This window comes from Peromyscus maniculatus, chromosome X (assembly GCF_049852395.1).
Source record: "Peromyscus maniculatus bairdii isolate BWxNUB_F1_BW_parent chromosome X, HU_Pman_BW_mat_3.1, whole genome shotgun sequence".
Taxonomy (NCBI): domain Eukaryota; kingdom Metazoa; phylum Chordata; class Mammalia; order Rodentia; family Cricetidae; genus Peromyscus; species Peromyscus maniculatus.
The window spans coordinates 113,530,798-113,556,271 of record NC_134875.1 but is presented as its reverse complement, the minus strand read 5'-3'; the positions used below and the strand labels follow the sequence as shown (position 1 = coordinate 113,556,271).

General features: G+C 36.0%; 1 protein-coding gene across 15 annotated transcripts in view; it reads right to left on the bottom strand.

The window, feature by feature from the left end:
- Window positions 1–25,474, bottom strand: part of Scml2 (Scm polycomb group protein like 2) — a 245,418-nt gene that overhangs the window by 25,175 nt on the left and 194,769 nt on the right. For all 15 annotated transcript variants that reach the window (XM_076562544.1, XM_076562546.1, XM_076562547.1 and 12 more), the window contains 14 exons: window positions 24,015–24,098; window positions 21,253–21,336; window positions 19,215–19,313; window positions 17,803–17,886; window positions 16,246–16,329; window positions 14,628–14,711; window positions 12,232–12,315; window positions 10,814–10,897; window positions 9,352–9,435; window positions 8,510–8,593; window positions 3,997–4,080; window positions 2,577–2,660; window positions 659–742; window positions 299–382 (listed from right to left, as the gene is read on the bottom strand). In XM_076562544.1, coding sequence (XP_076418659.1) covers window positions 299–382; window positions 659–742; window positions 2,577–2,660; window positions 3,997–4,080; window positions 8,510–8,593; window positions 9,352–9,435; window positions 10,814–10,897; window positions 12,232–12,315; window positions 14,628–14,711; window positions 16,246–16,329; window positions 17,803–17,886; window positions 19,215–19,313; window positions 21,253–21,336; window positions 24,015–24,098 — 1,191 coding nt within the window. The remainder of the gene's footprint in view (window positions 1–298; window positions 383–658; window positions 743–2,576; window positions 2,661–3,996; window positions 4,081–8,509; window positions 8,594–9,351; window positions 9,436–10,813; window positions 10,898–12,231; window positions 12,316–14,627; window positions 14,712–16,245; window positions 16,330–17,802; window positions 17,887–19,214; window positions 19,314–21,252; window positions 21,337–24,014; window positions 24,099–25,474) is intronic.

Here is a 25,474-nt window from a genome sequence, read left to right as displayed (position 1 = left end):
ATAAAATCATTAAAAAATAAAACATTGTTTAAACAAGAATGCCAGTCAAAATGAAATTTCAGAAACATTAAATTTTCATAATCAGGAAACAATTTAATTCTGTAAAGATGAATTTGTTAGAATAACCAGCAAATTTGATTTAGCACATTGAAAATTGTATCAATTTATCATAGTGTTACTTCTTATATTGGAATTCTTAAAACAAAAACTGTCACCCATTATGAAAAGAACATGCTATCATTTAATATTGATCAAATATCTTGTAAACCAATATAGCAAAACAAGGCAAGGCAATCACCTGGAATTGCTTCTTCATCTTCCAAAAGTTTGGCTTGTTCTTTCCAAAATTTGCTGACTCTTTTGCGCTTGCGTTTTTTCTCACCTTTGTTGAGGTATGAAATGAAAAAAAAAATATGCATATTTAAAGCTGGAACACATTATGTTCCGGTATGCATGTTAAATAATAAAGCATCTAATGCAGCATAGTCATGAATCTTATCACAGTGAAAATTTCTATGAATTTATCATTGTGGTACTTATACTTGTTTCCTTAAAAGTGAAAAATGGTCTTGTTTTCTAATAACATTGCACCATTATTCAATATATGGCAAACGTCTTGTGAATCAATATGGATTAAAAAAAAAATCAAAGCAATCACCTAGGGCAGCTTTTTCATCTTCAAAATCTCCACCTTGGTCTTTCCAAGGTTTGGCGACTGTCTTGCCCTTGCGTTTTTTCGCAGCTTTGTTAAGATATGAAATGAAAAGTATTATGTACATTTAAAGCTGTAACACATTATGTTCCAGTATACATGCTAAATAATAAAGCTTCTAATGTAGCATAGTCATGAAAGGTTACCATCATATTCATATGACATTTAATAATGTACAACATGGCACAATAACTCTAAGGACACAGTAGTAGTGGCATGTATACCTTGGCAGTAATCAAATACTCTTTACTTGGGACTTAAGAACTAAGCAACATGAGGGAAACTATAACTGGCACTAGAAACCTAGCTAAAACTTCTGTGCTAGAGAAGTGATGGTTATTGGATGATAACCTGCAACCACTAATTTAACTAAACCAGCATAGGCCCCAACAACTATCTATTAACATTTGTCTTCATACCCACAGATATTAGTAGTTTTCATTCTTCATCAAGAAAACTTGTTTGTCACACACAGAGACCATTACAATAAATCAAAACTAATCAAAACAAAGAGTGGTACAGCCCAATCAGAATGGATGCTTCTATAGAACATTCCTGCACTCTATTCAAGAGGAGGTAGAAAGATTGTAAAGAGCCAGAGGGTCTCCTAGTAATATCAGGAGAAATATGATGTGGGATGTCTTTCTGTACGCTGTGAATATGTATTGCTCCCACTAGTTAATAAATACAACTGCTTTGGCCCTATGGTAAGGCAGGAGAGAGGCAGGCAGGAAATCCAAACAGACATACAGGAGGAAAAAAGGCAGACGGAGGGAGATGCTGTAACCTGCCCAGAGAAACAAGATGTATTAGGATACAGGTAAAGCCACGAGACACATGGCAACACATAGATTAATAAAAATGGGTTAATTTAAGATGTAATTGCTAGCTAGCAATAAGCCTGATTCACAAATCAGTTTGTAATTGATATTAAGCCTCCGAGTGATTATTTTATTAAAATAGCTACTGCCCGGGTGGGACAGGGCAGGACCGAGAAACTTCAGTCTACAGAAATCCACATAAAAACTCATGAACATCACTGCCAAAACATGAGCTGAACAAGAATGACACTAATACATATACAAACTGGACAGAGAAAAGAACATGAAGCTTCAATCCTCCACAAAAGAACTGAAGAAAACAGGGAATGGGAGAGATGGGAATCCCCAGGCAGAAGCACACCATTTCACTGTCTGATGTGAAAAAGCCAGCCATGAAAATATAATGCAGTTATATTATACAGACCAAACAAGTTATATTCAGGGCTGTATGTGTATACAGATATTCTTTTTTATTTTCTTTTGGTTTTTTGAGACAAGGTTTCTCTGTGTAACAGCCCTGGCTGTTCTGGAACTAGCTCTTCAGAACAGGCTTGCCTTGAACTTACAAAGATCTGCCTTCCTCTGCCTCCAGAGAACTGAGAATAAAGGCATGTGCCACACATGCCCAGCCACATAGATATTCTTGAATGAAAGCATTAAAAATTACTGAGAAAAGAGTCCATACACTTGGCAGAGTTAGAGGCATACATGGGAGGTTTGGGGGAAGGTAAGGGTAAGGAGAAAGCATGAAATTTAATCATTATATTAAAAAAGAAAATGTTCTCTTTGAAAACAAAAAATCTACAATCAGGAAAAATCTAATTCTTCAAAACAATAAACTTACTACAATAGGAGACAAATTGGACTTATCAAACTGAAAATTTCTACAAATTTTTCATCATACTACTTCTTATATTCGTTTTCTTAAAAGTGAAAAAGTCTTTCCTTCTAAAAATATTACACCAATATTCAATACACAGCAAACATGAGAATAAATATAGATTAAAAAACACCACAAACAAAAATAACAAAAAAGCGATCACCTGGGGCTGCTTCTTCATATTCAAAAAGTCCGCCTTGGCCTTTCCATGGTTTGGTGACTGTTTTGCCCTTGCGCTTTTTCTCAGCTTTATTGAAGTATGAAATGACAGAGATTGTGTACATTTAAAGCTAAAACACATTATGTATAATTAACTGTTTTCCAAATAATAAAGCATCTAATACTAATGCATATGCTCTAATATAGCCTGTCATAAAGAAGACTATCATCAAGCTCATGTGATGTGTAACATGCCCATCATGGCATGATAACTCTAAGTATGCAGCAGTGGAACAACTTCTTTATAAGCAACAGCTATTTACTTGGACTTATGACTCTCTGACCAAGAAGGAGAGAATGTGTGACACTGGAAAGCCAGCTAAAATCTCTGTGCTGGTCAAATTATGATTATTGGAGAAGAATCTAAAGCCACTAACTTACTAAAACAGCACAATCCCTAACAACAATCTATAAACATTGTTCTTACACCTGTAGATAACTGAAGTCTTTACTCTTTATCAAGGGAATTTTTGTTTGCAACAAGACCATCTTAGAAAACCACAACCAATCAAGGAGCCAAAGGGTGAGGAAGTTTAATCTGAGACTGAATCTCCTAGTAATATCAGGAGAAATTACTAACATCATTGCTCAAACATGAGATGAACAAGAATGACTGCAATACATATACAAACTGGACAGAGAAAAGCCTATAAGGCCTAAATCCTACACACAAAAGAACTCAAAGAATGCTAGAAAACTCAAGAAATGTAGGAACTGGAGAGGTGGAAATCACCAGGGAAGAGCATACCAATTCACTCTCTAGTGTAAGAAGACAGTCGTGAAAAATACATTCAGGTATTACTATACAGAATGAACAAGTTATATTCAGGGCTATATGTGTACATAGATATTCTTGAATGCAAGCACTAACAATTAGTGAGAAAAAAGGACATATTTGGCAGAGAGAAGGAGGGGTATATACTAACTTTTGTGGGAGGATCAGGTAGAAAGAAAGGTTGAAATTAAACTATAATCTCAAAATAAAAGAATTTTCTCTTTGAAAATATGAAAAAGCTATAATCAGAAAACAATGTAATTCTCAAAAAAATTGTAATAACAAATTTGACTAATCACAGTGAAAATGTCTCTGAAAAAAGAAAAAAGTATTTCCTTATAAAAAGAAAAAAAGTATTTCCTTATAAAAACATTACACCATCATTCAATACATGATAAACAACTTGGGAATCTCATCTATCTATCTATCTATCTATCTATCTATCTATCTATCTATCTATCTATCTATCTATCTATCGATTATATATTCAAAAGGTATTTTTCATATATTTAAATTTATTCACATATAATTTTAATATATAATTCATATTTATAATATAATACATATACACACAACCATGAGCATTCACCTAGAGCAGCTTCTTCATCTTCAAAAAATCCACCTTGAACTTTCCGTGGTTTGGTGACTGTTTTGCCCTTGCATTTTTTCTTAGCTTTATTGAGGTATGAAATGAAACACAAAGATTATATACATTTAAAACTACAACATATTATGCTTAATCTACTATGTTTTCCAAAATAATAAAGCATCTAATACTAATGCATATGCTCTACTATAGCCTTGTCATAAAGAAGGCTACCATTATGGTTACCTGATGTGTAACAATGCCCATCATAGCATGGTAGGTCTAAGTATGCAGTAGTGGAACACAGACCTCCTATGTAATCAACAGTTCTTTACTTGCAAACACTAGCTCAACAAGAGGGAGAGATTGCCTTGTACTTGAAACCCAGTTGAAAATTGTGTGCTGAATAAATGATGATTATTGGAGAAAAATCTAAAACCACTTACTTACTAAAATAGCACAATCCCTAACAACAATTTATAAACATTGTTCTTACACCTGAAGATAACTGTAGTCTTTTTTTTTTTGGGGGGGGGGTGTTTCAAGACAGGGTTTCTCTGTGTAGCTTTGCGCCTTTCCTGGAGCTCACTTGGTAGCCCAGGCTAGCCTTGAACTCACAGAGATCCTCCTGGCTCTGCCTCCCGAGTGGAGGGATTAAAGGCGTGCGCCACCAACGCCTGGCTGGTAACTGTAGTCTTTACTCTTCATCAAAGAAACTGTCGTTTGCAACAGCCAGAGTCCATTACAAAAATCCACAACCAATCAAAGCAGAGAGTGGTGGGGTCCAATCCTTATGGATACATCTACAGAACTCTTCTGCATATAAGATAAGACTAAGGGAACATTACCCAAGAGAGGGGCTGAAAGAACATCAGAGCCAGAGGGTCAGGGAATTTGCTCTAAGACCTAGTAATATCAGTAGAAACAAACATAGTATCTCACAAACATGACTACTTAAACATGGACTGGACAAGAATGGCCAAATTACATACACAAACTGGACAGAGAAAAGCCCACGAGGCTTCAACACTATTCAGAGGAGGATAGAAAACTGACAGAACCAGGGAACAGGAAGGAGGGAATACCCAGAGAAGGATACATCAATTCACTGTCTGGTACCAAAAAGCCAAGATGAAAACATACATACAGGTACTATTATTAGACTGAACAGGGTGTGTGTGTGTGTGTGTGTGTGTGTGTGTGTGTGTGTGTGTGTGTGTGTGTACACATAGATATTTTGAAATACAATCACTAGCAATTACTGTGAAAAGAGGCCATGAATTTTGTCATAGTGAAGGTGGTTGAAAAGGAAGGCTTTGAAAGGAGGAATGGGTATGGAGAAAGGGTGCTATTGAATGATAATCTCACAGAAAATGACGAAATTCTCCTTGAAAACATGGAAAGAATCTATAATCAAGAAGCAAAGTAATTCTCTAAAAGGATGAACATATTTAATAAAAAACAAATTTGATTTAATCAATACCTGTCTACAAACCCAGCCCTACAGAAAGCACTAGAAGGGAAAATTCAATCCAAAGAAGCTAAACACATCCATGAAAAATCAAGCAATAGATAATCCCACACCAACATACACCAAAGAAGAACAACACAACACAACCACAAAAAATAACAGGAATTAACAATCACTGGTCATTAATACCCATCAATATCAATAGTCTCAACTCACCTATACCTGGCAATCTCTGAGCAGACTTCAGATTTTGACAGTTGATGAAAGATACGACAAGCATTAATGTGTGGGTGAAAAGCTTGGTGAAATTCTGAGTGAAGTTTTAGTTAAAGTTGGTTGAACTTGGGATTGACTGGGAGGCTAAAGACTTAAAAAAGCAGAAGATTCTCTCAAGACACAAGTTGTATGATAATAGTGTGTTTTGTGTGTGTGAATGACAATTTGTAAATGTTGAATTCTAGGCTTCGACAATCATTGTCAGTGCAGATCAAGCTGATGTTGAGAAAGATGCATCACAAGCACAGGCTGGAGGCTGGGGGCTAGATGGTTTTGAGGAAGAGTTCTTGGTGGACTCTTTCATGGAGCAAAGGGAAGCAATGCCTTCTGGGAAATGAGCTAAGTTTTAATCTAGTCTTTAAGATTAGAAGTCAAAAACAAAAATATTAAGGAAAGGAAAACCTAATTGATCTTTGAAGTATTGTTATGTGGAATTGAGTGGGACTTTTGAGGCTTTTCTTCCAGAGAACAGGGACTTGGTTGTCAGGCCTATGTTAGGCCTAAACCTTGGTGTCATGTAGTTGTACTTAAATCATTTCAATGGAAAGTGTCTTAGTGATTGGAACTTCTAGTGCAGTTTGGAGTTCTTCCATTTGAAAAATGTGATATTTGCATGGGATTGTTTGAATTTTGTTTTCTAGTCCCTCCCCATCACCACCCTCATAGTCTGAAGGTAGATTTTTCTTTTGATAAAGGAACAAAAAAAGTGAACATCTTGTTTGTAAATGGGTATCTAGTAGCTAGTAGTAAACTTGAAATGGTAGAATTCTTTAAAGCCTAATTCTAGGTAGCCTTAAGAAAATGTATCTTAATTATTTTTGAACCTGTATTCACCTTGTTTTTTTCAAATATCTTAAGTTATATTTTCTTTTTCAGAGCTGCTTCTTATTTGGGGCTACTTTTTTTTTTTTTTAATTGAGGCGTAATTCATAAAAGGGTATATTGTTTTGATGAGACTTTTTACAACTGTGGCTGGATGTCTTTCTTTAGTCTTCCAAGAAGGGCCATTTTACTTTTTTAGAGTTACTTTTTAAAGTCATGAGATCAACAACTTGGACTACTATGCATGTAAGTGCTAATGCAAATTAAAGCCCAAGTTGACCTCCAGCAGCAGTTCATTCTATGTTGACAGTGAGAGAACACTTTGCCTGTTAGGATACTGTTACTCGTGGACTGAAATGCTGAAGAAACCCCTCCCCCTATTTTGTTTTTTGCAAAAATCAAGGTATATTCTAGGGTTTCCTGGTTGACCTCAACAGATAAACTGAGATGATAGTTTTAGTTCAGAATTGATCTGAATGTAGATTTACAGTCTACGTGTACAGCTGGCTAAGTGAGATCGCTTTCACAGTTCTGCATGTATCCCATCGGCTCTCCATTAGTCACTGAACTCTTAAAACTGGTATTGTAACATTACCACAATGTTTTGCGCCAATTTTATAAACTTTACAGTGCAATATGTGTTCCTTTTCTGAGGCAAACCAAAGGTATATTTCTCAAGGTTCTGCTGCTAACAGCAGCGTTGATGGAGGATTTTTTATACATTTGTAATAGATAGAAATAAACCAGAAAAAAAAAGAAGAAAAAAAAAAGTGGTGGAGGAAAAGGTGAACACTGCAAGAATACTCAAAAGGGCTGAGAGTTGCAAACGCCAAGAATGGCTTTCCATAGTAAATGGAATAGAACAGCTCTGAACTATAGCTTACTTTTCCTGGTTTGGTCTGACAGAATGATTGAATGCTTTTGTACAAAAATCAGAGCCTTAAAAACAAGGATTTGGTGAGATTGTAAAATGGTGTGCCACTTTGGCAAAACAGTTTGGTGGTTGGTCAAAATGCAAAACATTGTTACTCTGTTACTCAACAATTCTACCCTTAGGAATATATCCTCAAACTACTGAAAATGTGCACCTATGAAACATGTACATGAAGGTTTACAGCAGTGTGTTGCTAATAGTAAAAAAGTTAAAACAACTCAAATAGCTATCAAATACTGGAGAGAAATAAAATGTGGCTTATTCATACAATAGAATATTATTAAGACATAAAAATGAATGAGAAACTGACAGATTAAATGACTTTGGTGAACCTTCATAATTTCATTTGTAGATCTTTCCATTTCTAATTTATAAATACATTTGGGGTTATAAATTATAAATGTACTGCCTCCTGTCAACATTGTATACTTCTATTTGATGATTTCTGTGTCAAACATTATATGGAAATGTTTCCAAGTATTTTCTGTATTAACTGTGAATGAATAGAACAAAATAAATTGCCTGTGATGGAAAAAAAAAAAAAGAATGAAACAAAAAAAAAAAAAAAAAGAAAATGACGAAATTCTCCTTGAAAACATGGAAAGAATCTATAATCAAGAAGCAAAGTAATTCTCTAAAAGGATGAACATATTTAATAAAAAACAAATTTGACTTATCACAGTGAAAATATCTATGAATTTATTATTGTGGTATGTACACTTATTTCCCTAAAAGTGAAAAAGGCTTGCCTTCTGAAAATATTACGCTGGCCTGGAGGCAGTAGTGCACACTTTTAATCCCAGCACACAGGAGGCAAAGCCAGGCAGATATCTGTGAGTTCGAAGCCACCCTGATCTACAGAGCAAGATCCAGGACAGGCAACCAAACTACACAGAGAATCCCTGTCTCAAAAAACCAAAAAAAAATGCTGAAAACATTACACTGTTATTCAATATAGAGCAAATATTATGTCAATCAATATAGATAAAAGCAAAATGAAACAAAGAAATCACCTGGGCCTGCTTCTTCATATTCAAAATCTCCACCTTGGTCCTTCCATGGTTTGGTCACTGTCTTGCCCTTGCATTTTTTCTCAGCTTTATTGACGTATGAAATGAAAAACAAAGATTATGTACATTTAAAGCTAGACCACATTATGTTTAATTCACTGTTTTCCAAATACTAAAGCTTCCACCACTAACGCATATTCTCTAATACAGCCTTCTCATAAGCAAGGCTACCATCATTGTCACCTGAAGTGTAACACTGTCCACCACAGCATGGTAGCTCTAAGTATGCAGCAGTGGAACACAGACCTTCCTTGTAACCAATAGCTCTGTACTGGGACTTAAGACTCGCTCAACAAGAGGGAAAGATTGCCTGGTACTGGAAACCCACCTAAAATTCTGTGTGGGTCAAATGATAATTATTGAAGAAGAATCTACAACCATTAACTTATTAAGACAGCATTATCCCTAACAACAATTTTTAAACATTATTCTTATACCTGACGATATAAAGAAGGGGAATGAAATGGGAGGTTTTGCAGGTTGCAAAGGGTATGGAGAATGGTTGTAATTAAATGATAATTTCATAAACAATGAGATAAATTTCCTTGAAAACATGAAAAGAATCTGTAATGAATCTAATTCTCAAAAGGATGAACTTATTATATTAAAAGACAAATTTGACCTAGCACAGTGAAAATTTTATGAATTTATCATTGTGGTATTACACTGGTTTCCTAAAAAAGTGAAAAATCATCTTCCTTTGAATACATTACACAATTATTCAATATATGGCAAACATCATGTGAATAAATACAGATAAAAACAAAACAAAGCAAAGCAATCACCTGGGGCTGCTTTTTCATATTCAAAAAGTTCTCCTTGGTCTTTCCGTGGTTTGGTCACTTTCTTACCCTTGTATTTTTTCTCAGCTTTATTGAGGTATAAAATGAAAAAGATTATATACATCTAAATCTAGAACACATTATGTTTTATCAACTAGGTTTTCCAAAATAATAAAGCTTCTACCATTAATGCATATGCTCTACTATAGCCTTGTCATAAAGAAGACTATCATCATGTTCACCTGATGTGTAACAATTACCATCATGGCATTATAGCTCTAAGTATGCAGTAGTGGAGTACAGACCTTCTTTGTAACCAAGGGCTCTTTATTTGGACTTAAGACTCCCTTAGCAAGTGGGTATGGATACCTAGCACTGGAAACCCAGCAAAAAACTGTGCTGGTCAAATGATGATTACTGGAGAAAAATCTACAACCACAAACTTACTAAAATAGCATGATCCCTAAAAACAATCTATAAACATTGTTCTTACACCTGAAGGTAACTGTAGTCTTTACTCTTCATCAAAGAAACTTTCATTTGCAACAGCCAGAGACCATTACAGAAATCCACACCCAATAAAAGCGGAGTGGTGAAGTCTAATCAGAATGGACATATCCACAAGAACTCTCATGGACGTAAGATAAGACAAGGGAACACTACCCAAGAGGAGGCTGAAAGATCATTAGAGCCAGAGGGTCAGGGAATTTGTTCTAAGACTGTGTTTCCTAGTAATATCAGAAGAAACACACATAAAATCACACAAATATCACTGCCAAAACATGAGCGAAGAAGAATGGCACTAATATATACACAAATTCCTCAGAGTAAAACCCATGGGGCTTCAACCCTACTCAAGGGATGATAGATAACTGAGGAACCTGGAAATAGAAGTGGTAAATACCCTGGGAAAGATACAGCAATTCTCTGTCTAGTGGCAAAAAGCCAGTCACGAAAACATACATACAGGTATTATTATACAGACTGAACAGGTTATATTTAGGAATACGTGTGTGTGTGTGTGTGTGTGTGTGTGTGTGTGTGTGTGTGTGTACACACACACACAGATATTCTTAAACACAATTCCTGACAATTAAGATGAAAAGAGACCATGAATTTCTGGGAAGAAAAGTGGGTTGAAATTGTAGGATATAAACGAGGAAAGGATATGGAGAAAGGCTGCAATTGAAAAGCAATCTTATAAAAAATAGACAGTTCTCCTTGAAAACACGAAAAGAATCTGTAATCAAGAAGCAATCTACTTCTTCAAAAGGATGAACTTATTACAATAAGAGATAAATTTGACTTATCACAGTGAAAGTTTCTATGGATTTATCATTGTGGCATTACAATGGTATCCTAAAAAGTGAAAAACAGTCTTTCTTTTGAAAATAGTAAACCATTACTCAATAAATAGCAAACATACTGTGAATGAATACAGTTAAAAACAAAACAAAGCAGTTACCTGGGCCTGCTTCCTCATATTCAAAAACTCCGCCTTGGTCCTTCCATGGTTTGGTCACTGTCTTGCCCTTGCGTTTTTTCTCAGCTTTATTGAGGTATGAAACAAAAAATGAAGATTATATACATTTAAAGCTATAATACATTGTGTTTCATCAACTAGGATTTCCAAAATGATAAAGCTTCCACCACTAATGCATATTCTCTAATACAGCCTTCTCATAAGCAAGGCTACCATCATTGTCACCTGAAGTGTAACACTGTCCTCCACAGCATGGTAGCTCTAAGTATGCAGCAGTGGAACACAGACCTTTGTAACCAGGAGTTCTTGTACTGAAATAGCTCAACAAGAGGGAGAGCATGGCTGGCACTGAAAACCAGGTAAAACTCTGTGCTGCTCAAATGATGGTTATTAGAGAAGAATCTACAGGCACTAACTTACTAAAAAAGGCACTATCCCCAACAACAATCTATGAACATTTGTCTTACACCTGAAGATAACTGTAGTCTTTACTTATTTTTAAATGAACTTTTGTTTGCAACATCCAGAGACCCATTGCAGAAATTCAAAACCAATCAAAGCAGCGGGTAGTAGAACACAATTAGAATGAATACATCTACAGAAGTCTCCTGAACAAAAGAAAATACTCATGGAACACTATTCAAGAAGGGAATAAAAGATCACGACAGTCAGAGGATGAGGAAATTTTTTCTAACACAATGTCTCTGAGTAATATCAGGAGAAACACACATAAAAATCTCACTAAAATCACTACTCAAACATGAGCTAAACAAGAATAGCACCAATACATATACAAGATAGATAGAGAAAAGTCCACCAGGCTTCAACCCTACTCAAAGGAGAATAGAAAATTGATAGAACTAAGAAAAGGAGAGGTGGGAATAGGCATGGAAGAATACACTGTGTGCCGCCTAAAATCCAGCCATAAAAACACACATATAGGTATTATTATACAGACTGAACCACTTATATTTTGCAATATGTGTGTGCATAGATATTCTTAAATAGATTCACTAAAAATTAGTGTGAGAATGGGCCATGAATTTTGGCATAGAGAAGTGGGTTGATATGGGAGGTTTTGGAGGGGAGAAAGGGTATGGAGAAAGATTGCAACTAAATGATTTAATTTCATACACAATCAGATCAATTTCCTTAAAAACATAAAAAGAATCTGAAAAGAAGAAACAACCTAATTCTCCAAAAGGATTAACTTATTATCATCAGGGACTAATTTAACCTGGCACAGTAAAAATTTCTATTAATTTATCAATGTGCTATTACACTGGTTTCCTAAAAAATGAAAACTAGTCTTCCATTTGAATACATTACTCCATTATTCAATAAATAGAAACATAACATGAACCAACAGAGATGAAAACAAAACAAAACAAAGCAGTCACCTGGGCCTGCTTCTTCATATTCAAAATCTCCACCTTGGTCCTTCCATGGTTTGGTCACTGTCTTGCCTTTGCGTTTTTGCTCAGCTTTATTGACGTATGAAATGAAAAACAAAGATTATGTACATTTAAAGCTAGACCACATTATGTTTAATTCACTGTTTTCCAAATACTAAAGCTTCCACCACTAACGCATATTCTCTAATACAGCCTTCTCATAAGCAAGGCTACCATCATTGTCACCTGAAGTGTAACACTGTCCACCACAGCATGGTAGCTCTAAGTATGCAGCAGTGGAACACAGACCTTCCTTGTAACCAATAGCTCTGTACTGGGACTTAAGACTCGCTCAACAAGAGGGAAAGATTGCCTGGTACTGGAAACCCACCTAAAATTCTGTGTGGGTCAAATGATAATTATTGAAGAAGAATCTACAACCATTAACTGTAGATGTAACCAACCGTCTTATTAAATAAGAAACACAGAACCAATGCAAAGAAGAAAGCCAAGAGATCAGAGCTAAGAGCCTTACCCGCCTGCTGCAGCTAGCCTCTTCAGCCAAGAGACCTCTCAGAAAGAGAGCTACTTCCTGTCTGTTTGTCTTTATATAGACTTTCTATTCTGCCTTCTCATTGGTAATAAAACCAACCACGACTGCCTCGTTACTGTCTGTTGTACAGCCCTCCAGGTCTTCTATGGTATTGAGATTAAAGGTGTGTGTCTCCAATGCTGGCTGTATCCTTGAACACACAGAGATCTACCTAGCTCTTCTACCAAGTGCTGGGATTAAAGGTGTGCGCCACGAACACCCAGCTCTGCCATGGCTTGCTACTAGCTCTGACCCCCAGGCAACTTTATTTATTAACATACAAATAAAATCACATTTCAGTGCTATTAAAATATCACCATATTTCCCCTTTTCTATTTTAATAAAAAGAAAAAAGGTTTAAACTAACATAAGAAAAACTATATACAGAAGTACAATAACTATATACAATATATACAAGTAATAAATACCTAAACAATGTCTAGTCCATTTGTATTTGACAAATTTGTAGAAAATAATTCCATTATCTATCCTATTTTGGTAAGTCCAAAATGTACCTGATTCACTTTCTGTACTAATTAATCTTCAACTATAACTAACTAATCTTCAACTCCCTCAGAGTCCCAAGAATGAAATAATATTAGCTAACAAAAATAAAAACAGTAAGTGCATGCAAGCAACTTCCAAAAAATTTGTGAGTTGACAGAAACAGCCAGCTGCCTGGACAGTCACCTGAGGTTTCTCCGCAGTTTTTGGGGCATCATCTTCAGCCTATAGGCTTAGTGTATCTGACAGACTCATTTGTGAAGTAGGATGTACACAAGGTCAACAGTTCAAACTCACATTGGGTGAGAGCAGTCCATGTACCAGAAACTTATTAAGACAGCATAATCCCTAACAATTTATAAACATTATTTTTATACCTGAAGATAACTGTAGTCTTTACTCTTCATCAAAGAAACCATTGTTTGCAACAGCCAGAGACTTTTACAAAATTCCACAACCAATTAAAGCAGAGTTTGGTGGAGTCCAATCAGAATAGATACATCTACAGAACTCTCTGGTACATAAGATAAGGCTCAGGGAACACTACCCAAGAGAGAGTAGCTGAAAGATCATCAGAGCCAGAGGGTCAAGAAATCTGTTCGAAGACTGTGGTTCCTACTAATATCAGGAGAAACAAACATAAAATCTCATACACATCTCTGCTCAAACATGAGCTGAACAAGAATGGCACCAATACATACACAAATTGAACAAAAAAAGTCCCAGAAGGCTTCACCCTACTCAAAGAATGACCGAAAACTGAAGAAAACTGGGAACAGGAGAGGTGGGAATACCCTGGGAAGGTTACAGCAATTCTGTCTGGTGCCATAAAGCCAGTCATGAAAACATATAAACAGAGACTATAATACAGAGTAAACAGGTTATATTTAGGAGTGTGTGTGTGTACACATAGCTATTCTTAAATACAATTCTAACAATTAGTGTGAAAAGAGGCCATGAATTTTGCTATAGAGAAAGGGATAGAAATGGGAGGTTTTGGAGGTTGGAAAGGGTATGGAGAATGGTTGCAGTTAAATGATAATTTCATAAACAATGTGATCAATTTCCTTGAAAACATGAAAAGAATCTGTAATGAAGAAACAATCTAATTCTCAAAAGGATGAACTTATTATATTAAAAGACAAATTTGACCTAGAACAGTGAAAATTCTATGAATTACACTAGTTTCCTAAAAAAGTGAAAAATAGTCTTCCTTTTGGATACATTACATAATTATTCAATATATGGCAAATATCATGTAAATAAATACAGATAAAAACAAAACAAAGCAAAGCAAAACAATCACCTGGGGCTGCTTCTTCATATTCAAAAAGTCCTCCTTGGTCTTTCCATGGCTTGGTCACTGTCTTGCCCTTACATATTTTCTTAGCTTCATTGAGGTATGAAATGAAATACAAAGATTTTATACACTGAAAGCTAGAACACATTATGTTTAATCCACTGTTTTCCAAATAATAAAACTTCTAATACTAATGCATATGCTCTACTATAGCCTTGTTATAAAGGCTACCATCATTGTCACCTGATGTCCTGATGTGTAACAATGCCCATCATAGCATGATAGCTCTAAGTATGCAGCAGTGGAACACAGACCTTTTTTTTTTTTTGATTTTTCAAGATAGGGTTTCTTTGTGTAGCTTTGTGCCTTTCCTGGGACTCACTTGGTAGCCCAGGCTGGCCTTGAACTCACAGAGATCCGCCTGGCTCTGCCTCCCTAGTGGTGAAATTAAAGGCGTGCACCACCACCGCCCGGCCAGACCTTTTTTTAATAAAAGAAGATTTAATTGGACTTAAGACTTGCTGAACAAGTGGGAGAGCATTCCTGGCACTAGAAACCCAGCTAAAAACACTGTGCTGGTTAAGTGATGATTATTGGAGAAGAATCTACAACCACTAACTTACTAAAACAGCATGATCCCTAACATTTGTATAAACATTGTTCTTACACCTGAAGATAACTGTAGTCTTTACTCTTCATCAAAGAAATTTTCATTTGCAACAGCAAGAGACCATTACAGAAATCCACAACCAATCAAAGCAGAGAGTGCTGGATCCCAATCAGAATGGATATATCGACAGAACTTTCCTGCACATAAGATAAGGCTCACAGAACACTACCCAAGTGGGACAGAAAGATCATCAGAGTGTGAGAGAATTTGTTCTAAGACTGTGTCTCCTAGTAATATCAGGAGAAACACAAATAAAATTTCATAATCATCACTGTCCAAACATAAGTTGAACAGGAATGGCAAGAATACATATACAAACTGCTCAGAGAAAAGGCCACGGGGCTTCAACCCTACTCAAAGGATGATAGATAAATGAGGAAACTGGGGACAGAAGTGGTAAATACCCAGGGAAGGATACAGCAATTCTCTGTCTAGTGGCAAAAAGCCAGTCATGAAAACATACATACAGGTATTATTATACAGACTGAACTGGTTATATTTTGGAATGTGTGTGTGTGTGTGTGTGTGTGTGTGTGTGTGTGTGTGTATAGATACCCTTAAATAAAATCACTAACAATTATTGCAAAAAGAGGCCATGAATTTTGGCATAGAGTAGGTGGTTTACATGGGAGGTTTTGAAGGGAGGAAAGCATATGGAGAAAGGTTCCATTTAAAGAGAATCTCAAAAAAAATAATTCTCCTTGAAAACATGAAAAAATCTATAATGAAGAACCAATCTAATTCTCCAAAAGGATGAACTTATTAAAATAGGAAACAAATTAAACTCATCACAGTGAAAAATTCTAAGAATATATCATTGTGGTTCTTATACCTGCTTCCTTAAAAGTGCAAATCAGTCTTTTTTTTTTTCTAAAATCATTACACCATTATTCAATAAATAGAAACATAACATGAACCAACAGAGATAAAAACAAAACAAAACAAAGCAGTCACCTGGGCCTGCTTCCTCATATTCAAAAACTCCACCTTGGTCCTTCCATGGTTTGGTCACTGTCTTGCCCTTTTGTTTTTTCTTACCTTTATTGAGGTATGAAATGAAAAACAAAGATTATATACATCTAAAGCTAGAACACATTACATTTAATTCACTATGTTTTCCAAATAATAAAGCTTCCAGTATTAATGCTTATGCTCTATTATTGCCTTGTTATAAAGAAGGCTACCATCATGTTCACCTGATGTGTAACAATTACCATCATGGCATTATAGCTCTAAGTATGCAGTAGTGGAGTACAGACCTTCTTTGTAACCAAGGGCTCTTTATTTGGACTTAAGACTCCCTTAGCAAGTGGGTATGGATACCTAGCACTGGAATCCCAGCTAAAAACTGTGCTGGTCAAATGATGATTACTGGAGAAAAATCTACAACCACAAACTTACTAAAACAGCATGATCCCTAACAACAATCTATATACATTGTTCTTACACCTGAAGATAACTGTAGTCTTTACTCTTCATCAAAGAAACTTTCATTTGCAACAGCCAGAGACCATTACAGAAATCCACAACCAATCAAAGCTGAGTGGTGGAGTCTGATCAGAATGGACATATCCGCAGAACTCTCCTGCACATAATATAAGACTCAGGGAACACTACCCAAGAGGGGGCTGCGAGATTATCAGAGCCAGAGGGTTAGGGAACTTCTTCTAAGACTGTGTTTCCTAGTAATATCAGGAGAAACACACATAAAATCTTACATATATCACTGCCCAAACATGAGCTGAACAAGAATGGTACCAATATATACACAAATTAAGACAAAAAAGCCCAGAGGCTTCAACCGTACTCAAAGGATGATAGAGAACTGAAGGCAACTAGGAATAGGAGAGGTAGGAGTACTCAGGGAAGAACACACCAATTCACTGTCTGGTACCAAAAAGCTAGTCATGAAAACATATACAGGTATTATTATACAGACTGAACAGGTTATATTTAGAGGTAGAGGAGAGGAGAGGAGAGGGGAGGGGAGGGGAGGGGAGGGGAGGGGAGGGGAGGGGAGGGGAGGGGAGGGGAGGGGAGGGGAGGGGAGAGAGAGAGAGAGAGAGAGAGAGAGAGAGAGAGAGAGAGAGAGAGAGAGAGAGAGAACACATAGATATTCTTAAATACAATCACTAACAATTAGTGTGAAAAGAGGCCATGAATTTGGGCATAGAGAAGGGCATTGAAATGGGGAGGTTTTGGAAGGATGAAGGGGTATGGAGAAAGGTTGAAATTAAATGTTAATTTCATAAAAAGTGATATCAATCTCCTTGGAAACATGAAAAGAATCTGTAATCAAGAATCAATGTAATTTTCCAAAAGGATGCGCTTATTATAAGAGACAAATTTGTCTATCACAGTGAAAATATCTATGAATTTATCATTGTGGTACTTACACTTGTTTCTTTATAAGTGAAAAACCATCTTGCCTTCTAAAAACATTACAGCATTATTCAATATAAGGCAAGCAACATGTGAATCAATATAGATTAAACAAAATAAAGCAATAACCTGGGGCTGCTTCTCCATATTCAAAAAGTCCGCCTTGGTCTTTCCATGGTTTGCTAACTGTTTTGCCCATTTGTTTTTTCTCAGCTTTATGGAGATATGAAATAAAAAAACAGATATTATGTATATTGAAACTTAGAATCCATTATGTTTAATCTACTGTTTTCCATATAATAAAGCTTCTAATACTAAAGAATAACATCAATTTCAGGGGATGTGTAACATGCCCCTCATGGCATGATAACTCCAAGTATAGAGCAATGGCACGTATACCTTCTTTGTAACAAACAGCTTTTTACTTGGACTTAAAACTTGCTCAACAAGGGGGTGAGAGTAACTGGTACTAGAAACCCAGCTTAAAACTCTGTACTCATAAAATGATTATTGTAAAAGATTCTACAACCAGTAATTTACTAAACAACACAACAACAATTTATAAACATTTGTCCTCAAATCCTAATGTAATAGTAGTCTGTTTTACTCATTAGTGGAACTTCTCTTTGCAAGACAGACAACACTACAGCAATCCACAAGCAATGAAAACACAGACATGTGGAGCTCAGTTACAATGGCTCCATCTACAAAACACTCCTGTACCTAAGGTAAGGCTCAGGGAACACTGCCCAAATGGGGATAGAATGATTTTAAGGGCCAGAAGATAGGGGAGCTTGATGTAAGACTGTGTCACTCAGTAACATCAGAAGCAACACCCATAAATTCTTACTAACATGATTGCCCATATGTGAACTGACAAGAATGGTACCAACACATATGCAACTGGATATAGTAATGCCCACTGTGCCTTACACATTTCCAAAGAATTATAGGCAACCGAGGAAAGCTGGGAACAGGAGAGCTGGCTTTCCCCAAGAAAGAATATAGCAACTGGTTGTCTTGTGCCAAAAAGCCAGCTCTAAATACATACATACAAGTACTATTATACAGATTGAACATGCATATAAATGTGTGTGTGTGTGTGTGCGCGCGCACACACACACACACACACACACACACACACACACACACACACACATATACATGTAGTAGGGTTAGTCAGGAAAAGAGGGCATGGATTTTCCAGAGATAAGGAGGGTTTTTTGGGAGGCTTTAGAGGGAGAATGGAAAGAGAGAATAGTTGAAATTAAATTATAATCTCAAAAACAGAGAACTTCTCATGTAAAACATCAAAATAAAACACCTATAAGCAAGAAACAATCTAATTCTCCAAAAGAATGATCTTATTAGAATAACAAGCAAATTTGACACAATACAGTTAAAATTTCTATCAATTATCCAATGTGCTACTACTTGTTTTTTTTTTAAACAAAAAACAATCTTGCCATCTAAAAACATTACACCATTATTTAAATGCAGGAATCATCTTGTGACTCAGTGTAGAAAAACAAAGTAATCACCTGGAGCTACTTCATCATCATCATCATCATCATCTTCAATAGTTATGATTTCGTCTTCCCAAGGTTTGGTGACCATTTTGCCCTTGTGTTTTTTCTCAGCTTTGTTGAGGTATGAAATGAAAAAAAAATTATGTATATTTAAAGCCGGTACACATTATGTTCCATTCAGTATGTATGTCAAGTAATAAATTTTAATGCTAATGCATACCCCCAATACAGTGTTGTTATAAAAGTAGGCTACCATCATGTTCATGTACTGTGTAACAATGTCCATCATGGCATGATAACCAAGTATGCAGGAGTAGTAGCACTCATACCTTCAAGTTAACCAGCAGCTCTTTACTTGGACTTAAGAGCCACTCAACAAGAGGAAGAACATGCCTGATACTGAAAACCTAGCTAAAAAATCAGTGTGAGTAAAGTCATGATTGCTAGGAGTGAATCTATAACTACTATTTCAGTAAACCAGCATAATCACTAACAAGAATCTATAAATATTTGTCCTTATAACCATAGATAAATATAGTCTTCTCTCTTCATCAGGAGAACTTCTCTTTGCAACAGACAGAAACGGCTACAAAAACCACAACGAATCAAAATGCACATTGGTGGAGTCTAATCCAAATTAATAAATCAACAGAACAGTCCTGCACCTAAAGTAAGGCTGAGGGAACACTGCCTATGACACAATGGAAAGATTCTGTGAGCCAGAGTGTCAGAGAGTTTGCTATAAGACTGTGTCTACTAGTAATATCAGAAACAACACCCATAAAGTCTCACCAACATGATTGTCCAAACAGAAGCCAAACAGGAATGACACCTATACATCTGAAAACTAGACAGAGAAAAGTCTACCAGGCCACAACCCTATACTAAAAACATTATAGCATTATTGAATATACAGGAGTCATAGTGTAAATCAATATAGATAATTTTTCTCAGTGTTACTGCTGTATGTACAAAGTGAAAATAAAAAAATGTACATTTAAAGCGAGAAGGCATTATGTTCCATTTGTCCTGCCTTTACTATACTTCCTGCCTGGCTGCTGGCCAATCAGTGTTTTATTTATACAGAAAGACATCCTCAGCATATATGCCAAAAAATAAAGCTTCTACTAGCATAGTCCTGAAAAGGCCACCACCTTGATCACACAATTCCCAATGTGGCATGACAACCCTAAGGATGCATTAGTGACACACATACCTTGGCAGTAAGCAACAACACTTTACTTGGATTTAAGACCTACTCAACAAGACAGAGACTATGCCTGGTATTTGAAACCCAACTAAAACCTCAGTGCTAGTGTGAAGCAATGGTTATTGGAGGAAAATCTACAACCACTATTTTTGCTAAACCAGCTTAATTTCCAACAAAAATCTATAAGCATTTGCCTTTACACCCACATGCAATTATTGAGTTCGCTATTCATATGCCAAAGTGAAAAGAAAAAAGTCCACAATACATCAACCCTAAACAGTGAAATATAGGCAGCCAAGGAAAGATGGAAACCAGAGAAGTGGTCTTCCTCAAGGAAAAGTACAACAATCAGTTGTCTGGTGCCAAAAAGCCAGCCCTGGAAACATACATAGAAGTAGCATTATACAGACTGGACAGGTTATATCTAGGAATACATTATATATGTATATACACATGCACATATGCATGCAGTAAGAATTATTGAGAAAAGAGGCCATGAATTTGAGGAGCAGGAGAGGTATATGGTAAAGTTTGGAGAGAGGAAAAGGCAAAGGAGAAAGGTTAAAATTAAATTATAATCACAACCAAGAACTTTCTCTTTTAAGACTGAAAAGAGTTTATAATCAGAAAACCATCTAATTCTCAAAAGAATGAATTTATTAGAATAACTATCTAATTTGAATAATCACAGTGAAAATTTCTATCAATTTATCACCGTGTTACTTTTAAATGTTTTTTTCTTAAAATGAAAAGTATTTCCTTCTGAAAACACTACACCATTATTTAATACACAGGAATCACCTTGTAAGTCAATATAGATAGGTAAAGCAACACAATCACCTGGGGCTGCTGCTTCATCTTCAAAAGGTGTGGCCTGTTCTTTCCAAGGTTTGGTAACCCTCTTCCTCTTGGGTTTTTTCTCAACTTTGTTGTGTTATGAAATGAAAAACAAAAGTTATGTACATTTAAAGCCAGAACACATTGTATTGAGTATGTATGCCAATTATGAAGGTTCTAATCCTAATGTATAGACTAATCTTGAAAAAACTAAGGTGATACACAGCTTCATAACATGCCCATGTGATATGCAGCTTCCAGTTACCTGGTAACCAAATTTAGTCAATTTTAATATTCTGATGAAGACTGATTGCCAGGCTAATTTTGATTATGTTCCCAGCAATAAATAAATAAATAAAAACCAAATAAACCAATGAGATAGTTCAGTATCAACACCTTAAAAACTTACTTATTAATAATGAAGTTTACATAGTAAAATCTACTAATTGTAACTAAACAAGCCTTTGAGTGAGAGAGACGAAACTATAAACATATTCAGGATCAACTACATTTACTTGGAGTGTTTTACTTTACAAATTTAAAGAGAAGTCAGTCTATTGCTTTGCTTTTTCCATACTCAAAGATGATATAATATGCATAACAATAAACTTGTGACAAGTATCAAAATTTTGTGCTGCTCTGACATCCTACTTTTACTTTTCACCAAAAAAAAGGGCAGCCTATACTCTGTTTCCAGGGTGAATGTAACATTATTTTACTTCCACTATAACTTTCCCACTCAGTTTTAACTAGTTCATCTATTTACAACCAGCTTAATCTTATTTCATTTTAAACAACTACCTTCCATTGCAGGTTTAAGACTTATTGGTTACATTCTATACTATGACACCAAGAATCTTGTTAGTTTTAATCTGCTGAACATTCCACAAATATATGTCATGCCCCAAGGAGAAATGTAGCTATGCTCAAATAGAAGCCGCTGTCCTACTCACTGTGGTTCATATTGCTAAACAGTGCAATAAACACTACCACAGAAGAAAAGTAATCAACAAGAGACAGGTCTGTTATCCCTGTGAGCTAAAATAACCAGCTACTGGCACAATAACAGCGCAAACGTTATAGGACTAACAAAGTACTTTTTGATTGAATTTAAGGTCTACTCCATGAGCTATAACTCATACCTGATACTGTTAGTGAGACCAAGAACCTGTGACAAGATGTCACATTTCAAAGGCAAATCCTATTAACAAGTTTAGAATGGACACAGCAATAAAACAACTCCTAACAATATATTGCTATACTCATTGATTAATTTATCACTCAAACATCATCAGAGAAGCTTCTTTAAGTGGATATTAATTAGCAAAGAGACCTAAAACTGGACAATGTTCAGAGTGTGAGAGACTTTGCAGTGCCCAACCTTAAATAGGATGCCTGTACCACACCCTTTCCCTCAAAGCTCAGATAACTACGTGGAAAAGCAGACAGAAAGATTCTAGGCAGAAGTAGAAAAGCACTTCTCCCAGATAACATTTTTTCAGAAACAACAGATGAATATAAGGACTCAGAAAGACTGCAACAGAATGCACATGTCTTGTATAAGTTAAGGTCTCACAAATTGCAGTATGGAAGAGGGAAGCTGATCACAATTCCCAGCCTTAGCCAAGAATTCATTACTGCTAGAAAAGAGAAAATCAGTTTTCTTCCATGGAATAATACTGAGTATATCAACCACATACCAAAGCAGGCCACATGCTCAGTAGTCAGTTAACACAAACCAGACTCAGTTCAGTTTGGTGATATTGTGTTCCCCAAAATATTGTGCACCCTAATAAACTTATCTGGGGTCAGAGAACAGAACAGGCACAATATTAAACATAGAGGTTAGGCAGTGGTAGCACACACCTTTAATACTAGCATTCCAGGGCAGAGATCTACCTGGATCTCTGTGAGTGCAAGGCCACGCTAGAAACATCCAGGCATGGGGACTCACACCTTTAATCCCATGGAGTAATGGCAGAAAGCAGAAAGGTATTTAAGGCATGAGGACGAGGAACTACAGCCTGGTTAAGCTTTTAGTCTTGAGAGCAGCAGTTCAGCTGAGATCCATTTGGATAAGGACTCAGAAGCTTCCAGTCTGAGGAAAGAGGATCAGCTGAGGAATTGGCAAGGTGAGGAAGCTGTGGCTTGTTCTGCTTCTCTGATCTTCCAGTGTTCACCCCAATACCTGGCTCCAGGTTTGTTTGTATTTAATAAGACTCTTTAAGATTCATGTAGCTGTGTGTGTGTGTGTGTGTGTGTGTGTGTGTGTGTGTGTGTGTGTGTGTGTGTGTGTTTGTGTGTGTCTGTGTGTGTGTTTCAATTTTTATTACAACGTAAAGAAAATGAAGTTGGACAGGTAGGGATGTGGAACACAATTTGAAAGGAGATTGGGGCGGGAAAAAGAGTATGACCAAAGTAAATTGCATGAAATTAAAAAAAAAAATGAATAAAATCATTAAACAAAGAAAATACTTTTAAGCAAAGATGCAACATAAGCAAAGTTTAAAATACATTAGCATTTCATATAATTAAGAAATAGTCTAATACCCCACCACCACCACCAAAAAAAAGGCTTCTATGAGAACAACCAGCAACTTTGAACTAGGCACGGTGAAAACTTCCAGCAGTTTATCATGCAGCTACTTTCTGCATTTGTTTTCTTAACACAGAAAAGAGTCTTTTCTTCTAACACTACACCATTATTCATGTAGAGGAATTATCTTGCAAATCAATAGATCAATATAGAAAAACAAAGCAGTTACCTGGGGCTGTTTGGACATCTTTCCCTGGTCTGGCTTCATCTTCCCAGGCTTTGGTGAATCCTCTGCCCTTGGGTTTTTTCCCAGCTTTGTTGAAGTATGAAATAAAAAATAAAAATGATGTAAATTTACAGACAGAACTCATTATGTTCCTGTATATATGACAAACAATAAAGCTTCTTATCATTAAATATACTCTCTTCCTACAGTGTTGTCATGAAAAGGCTAACATCATGCTCACATGATACACTGCTTTGTTGCCTGGTAGCTCAGTTTAGATGATTTTAATATTTTCTGTGAAGATAACCACCTGGTTATTTTTGTAAGTGTTTGTAGTTAAAGAAGAAATATCAGTATCAATGCCTTCAAATTTAGGTTATTAGGAAAAATGAATTTTACCTAGCAAACATTACTAATTATAAATTAAAACACTTTGTAGGTAGATATGAAACACACACACACACACACACACACACACACACACACACACACACACACACACCATTTTGAGGGTTTTATTTTTTTTAAGTTGAAACAGTCTACTGCCTTGTTTTTTCATTACCCAAAGACCATAGAGGAATGCATAAACATGACCTGGGATAGCAAACATCCCATCTTTCTTCAGCCTTTTTATTCCACTTCTACTACTCACCAAAAAAGGACAGAGTCTATCCTCTGTTGCCAAGGCAAATATAAGATCACTTAACTGGCATCATAAATTTATCCATCATTTACAACTAATACACCTATATGCATCAGACTCACTTCATTCTTCGCAACTACCTTACACTCTAGTTTAAAAAACATACAGTTTAAAAAACACAAACAAAATAAAAAAAAACCTCTAGTAATATTACTTACATTACTTTTTCTTACATTCTCTTCCTGTCATCAGTTTCAGATGTTGATCAAGACAAGACCACCTATGTATGCCTCATGACATTGACATCATCACTGAAGATTACAGCTAAGGCCCAGAAATGGTTATTCTAGGCAATTTCTGAATCTCTTCTATCTCCAAGACTACAGTGTCTCTTTATCTACTGCTATGGGATAATGCTTTTGTACACTGGTTTAATGAAACGCTGATTGGGCAGTAGCCAGGCAGAAAGTATAGGCGGGATAAGCAGACAAAGAAAATTCTGGCAAGAGGAAGGCTGAGTCAGGAGATGCCAGCCCGCTGTCCAGGGAACAGCATGTAATTGCACACAGGTAAAGCCACATAACACGTGGTGACATATAGATTAACAGAAATGGGCTGAAGACTCACAAAATTGTGGATATAAAACATAGCATTATCCAAGAATTGATAGTTTCAGGGAAAGGGAAAATCAGTTCTCTTCAAGGGAGTAACATTGGTTATAGCAACCACACTCTAAAGCAGGCCACATATTCAGAAGTAGCTAGATAACACAAATCACTCTCCCATTTTTTTTATGTGTTTCCTTTTTTTGCTGGGGGGT